Source organism: Etheostoma spectabile, chromosome 5 (genome assembly GCF_008692095.1).
Source record: "Etheostoma spectabile isolate EspeVRDwgs_2016 chromosome 5, UIUC_Espe_1.0, whole genome shotgun sequence".
Lineage (NCBI taxonomy): Eukaryota > Metazoa > Chordata > Actinopteri > Perciformes > Percidae > Etheostoma > Etheostoma spectabile.
In genome coordinates this window covers 15,025,781-15,030,637 of record NC_045737.1, presented here as the reverse complement: position 1 = coordinate 15,030,637, position 4,857 = coordinate 15,025,781, and the positions used below count along the sequence as shown (strand labels likewise).

At 37.7% G+C, this 4,857-nt stretch overlaps 1 protein-coding gene across 3 annotated transcripts in view; it reads right to left on the bottom strand.

The window, feature by feature from the left end:
* unc13ba (unc-13 homolog Ba (C. elegans)) overlaps window positions 1-4,857 on the bottom strand; it is a 157,476-nt gene that overhangs the window by 128,362 nt on the left and 24,257 nt on the right. For all 3 annotated transcript variants that reach the window (XM_032517163.1, XM_032517164.1, XM_032517166.1), the window contains exon 3: window positions 2,599-2,698. In XM_032517163.1, the coding sequence (XP_032373054.1) occupies window positions 2,599-2,698 (100 nt within the window). The remainder of the gene's footprint in view (window positions 1-2,598; window positions 2,699-4,857) is intronic.

Sequence of the window (4,857 nt, the reverse complement as noted above, 5' to 3'; positions counted from 1 at the left end):
GTGTGTGTGTGTGTGTGTGTGTGTGTGTGCGTGTGTGTGCGTGTGTGTGTTTGTGTGACAGACAGACAGAAATACAGTGAGGGACAAATTATTATGCATGCCTAATGCCATTTAAATGGCATTTAGTTTAAAAACTAAATAAATAAATAAAATAGGCCTCCTGTTGTAGACAGACATGATTTCCAGCTATTCTATTAGTTTAAATCATGTAAGTAATATTATCCCTTCTCCTTTAGTTGGTACCCTTTCGAGTGTGTGATCACCATCAGGAAACTGACTCCTCTGGAAACAGGAAAGTATGACTTGCAACTTAAAAATGTGACGGAAACTTCTTGACTAGAAGCATTTACTTTGGGGCAGTTTAAAATATATTTCAGGATGGTTTCGGACAAAGGTAAAATTAGCTCAAATTTTTTATGTATCCAATACATTATTTTATGACCAAATACCTGCAAAACGAATCACATTCCCATTCTGAGTGGTACTTTGTTTTGAATTAGTAAATATTAGCATGCTGACATGCTAAACTAAGATGGTAACAATGGTGAAGGTTTCTTGCAAAACACCATCATCATTAGCATTGTGCCATTGTGAGCATGATAGCAAGCTGATGGTAACATTTAGCCCAGAGCATTGCCTATGTACAGTCTAACAAAGCCACTAGCATGGCTATTGAGTCTTTAACACCATTTAAACCTGCATTAATATGTGGTTTTGGTGACTGGATTGCAATCTGATAGTGCTTGACCAGATGAAAGTACAGGTACACAAAAAACCCATTGAGGACGAATTGTGATCGGATAAGCCAAACCCACTCCAGAGGTGGTTAGGGATGCATTGTGACCACACTAAAAAAAAATGTAAATACAAATGTATTTTAAATCCACAAACCCACTACCAGCACGGAAGGCAGCAACAGGCAAAAAGTCCTGTTAGAGCGAAATTGAAAAATGTACCAGTCAATTAAGCTGAGAAAAGCCTTATTTTTTAGCACAAAACAAAAATGCAGTTCAGAAAACACAAGCCAAGTCACCTAGCATGATTAGGCCTGTAAGGTTGACTCAGTGCTTTCTTTTATTCCGCTGGTTGCATATCTCTCTACTGACAGATGACCACACCATCCCTAAAAACATCCCCCCAAAATAATACCTTATGGATGTGGATACAAGGAGCCGCACTATTTCTGCTACATTTGCACTTTTTCTCCCCCATGGAATCAGACTGGACTGGACAAATCATTAGATTTATCACTGACTCATCCACTTATCTGAGCTCGACATGTAATTTCACTTTCCATCCATCCTACCCACTCCAACCAAAAATTCCCATTTAGTAGCCCGTGTCAGCCGGCCAGACTGGAGTCCCACAGGCGGCTGACGCTCCATTTCAATTTCAGTAAGGCCTATTACAGCCAGCTAGCAGGTCAGCTAGCAGTGGATCCCTGGTCTAAATTCATCTGAGGGCTGACACACACTACGAAGCTTCAATTTATCCCTTGCATTTGTCCTAATACATCCCAAGAGGTTGGTGCAGAACAAGCTGTTGCTGCTAATATAAATTACACTAAGCCAAAAAGTAAAAAGCAACTCAAATAAACTGGAAACGAATGGTCAAAACTGAAACCCGCACCATTTCTGCTACACAAACTTGGTGCCATGGTTCCACAGTGAAAATGTAATTTCATTGTATTATATTCAAATATAGTATTGCCACCATGCAACCTTTAAATTTGCAAAGACAAGGGCTATAGAACAATGTCAACAAACAAAGGAACATGTAATAATTTAGCTATGGCAACACAGATGATTGGGCTTTGTTTTGGTACATGAGTATCATGTGTGATAGCTATGTTTGAATTTTGAGTCAGAGTGTATATTTGAAGGTAAATTAATCAGCAGCGTGTCATAACGTATTTTTATACAACAGTTTGTATTACATCAAACGAAAAGTCATGCACACTTTTTCATGCATGTCCAGCAACACAAGTGATCAGCGCAAGCCCCTGCAGTGCAGAACCTGTTCAGGCAACAAAACTACCTGGTTAGGTTTAGGAAAAGATTGTGGTTTGGGTTACAATAAGTATGCTTGTTGTGTAACTTACGTACGTGGCATTAGACAAGTACGTCAATTGTACTTCCTGTGTTTCTTTGACCCCTCCATCCACCTTGACCTCCTCACTACGACCACTTTACGACCACTTTATGCTAAGCTGCCTGACGCATCCTGGCTCCCAATTACGTAGGTTACATGCAAAATAAATAGTGCAGTCATTTTTGTATGTGTGAACAATAAGTGAAAACAGCCTGGTCATTATTATCCTCATACCACAACTACATACCTGAAAAAGAATGCTAAATGAAAACTGGCTTCTATTTTTTTTAAACAGAAATCTGAACATACAGAAGATACAATCCCTTAGTGGATGGCAAAACATACACATCATAACATGTATGAGGTTTCAGTAAATGTATACTTCATGCAGCTAAGTTGTATAGCAAAGTACAAAAACACAGCTGCAAGAAAAGGGAAAAATACTAAAGTTAAAAGTTGATACAATAATACAAATTTAAAAGCCAACAGCAGCAGGGTGAAACTTACAACATGAAGTCTTGTTCCCAACATGGCTGACACCCTCGGACTGTGATGGTGGTGCTCTTCACATTTTGCACTTTTAAAGTTACATAGGCGTTAAACTTGTCTGAAAAAGATGAGGAAGAAAAAGGATTACTCAGATTTTGCATTTTGATTGAATAGTTGTTAATGCTTTAGAAAATGTGATTTTATGTGAACAAAAATGTGTATTTATTGTAATGCATAGGAAATGTAATGCATTTAAATGTTTAAAAGGTAATGTCATAAAAATGTTATAAAAAGCCCCATGTCCCTGTCCTGCTTCTACCATGCCAATACTCCGGTGATCCATCTCACTAATGGATTGAACTACAGGAAATATAAATTCCCCCTCTGCATTATACAGTAAATAGCCATTAATGTTTGAGCAGTGAAGCATCTCTGAAGTTCAAGGAGAGATAAACAAAGGCTAAAAAAAAAAGCTATGAGAGATTTTCAAGACAGGGGAGAAATAATTAAAACTACCCACATAGGACAAAAACAAACACACACACACACACACACACATACGCACACACATAAACACACACAGTCAGTAAGACAGAAGATTGCATGCAGAATGTAATAACATACTCTAATATAAAGGAGATAAAGACATTATCCCCTATACAGTTGTAGGAAATGATCATAAAACACAGAGCTTATGCTAATTTTAGTCTGTTCAATACATTAAACTCTCTTCTTTAAATCACCGAACAGTGGAAAGACTATAAACCACTGTGGACAGCATATTTGTGCAAAACTGTCAGACAGCATTGATGAAGCGCAAGTCAAATTAAAGGAAATAAACACCCCAGTTATAATTTACGGTCCTTTACGGTCATTTACAATGACGTCTTTGCTGATAAAATACAACCAGCCAACATGTAGATCTGTCTCCACAAGCGGCACACTAAATTTGACAAAGGCGGGATAAAATGTCTTTAAACACACTGTTTTCTTAGAGTCCAAAACATGTCTGCGTGAAGCTCAAGAAGTAAATCGTTTTAACTTTTGTATTATACGGAACAGCAATGGAAAGAGCAATGTAAACATATACAGTATACATAAAAATGTCTTGTCACACGTTTAAAGTGAATGTTGGATTTTCTAATTAATGAAGCCAGACCATGATCTTTCTATAACCTTAACAAATTGCTTTAAGTGCCAACATAAGCATAATCATAAAAATGTTTATCAAGTAGAGAAAAACAAATTACTAAAATCTTTTTCATGAAACATTTTGCTATTCTTCAGATCTGTGTTTTCTGAGAGGTCCAAAAAGTACTCTGAAATTCTGGTTCTGAACATCAGATGTCAGTAAAATACTAAAAAGGAAATCCAAACACCTAAAAACCTCCTATCATCTTCCATAATCAGTCACCCAGGACCAAAGCGAGAAGGCAGGCAAAGGCAGAAATGAACAGAACAGATACACAATCCATTCTTTTCTAGGAGGCTGGTCCATTTACAGTATTGATTCAGGCTTAATGTATTCATATTCAGTCATGTTAAATCTATTTGATTGTTCTATGGAAATCAGCTGGTGCAAAGATAACAACCCTCTTTTTTATGGAAGTTCCTCCTTGTTGTCATTGATGGTCTGAGATTATTATTTCATAATGTGGAGACTGTGGAGCACTTTGATCTTAATGGATAAATCACTTTATCTTCGTCCTTTTTTACTCTAACTGTATACAACAGGTTGTTGCAAGTTGACTTAAAGAGACCACTCTTGAATCTGTGTCATTGATCAATATGCAACAACATTGAAAAACTGCTCTTTCTGATTGCTTAGAGAAAAATGTGTGTCCTTATATTATCTTACTCACAGTGATTACCATAATCAGCATGAATCAAGGAGGTTGGAGCCACCAACCACCTAATCCCTGCTTGATTATCTGCCTCAAGTAGTCCACTCTTCACAAGGACAGAGACCCCAATTTACACAACACTGAAATATTCAGTGTTGGTGTGTGTATTTGTGTTTCCTAGGACATCTCTGTGTTCTCAATCTTACAACCACTTTCTTTTGAAGAGGGCCAGCAGAGCGGCGGGCAGCATCAGTGGATTTGCACTGAAGATGAGTTGCGGGATGTGATCATTCACCTGCATAAATTACTACTTTATAGGTCAGGGTATGGTTCTGATTTTCCAATGTTGGCAGATTTTGAACAGCTCACCTGGAGACTGAAGGCAGAGGACAATCAGAAACCTCTATCTCACTCAAAACAGCATGGATAGTTT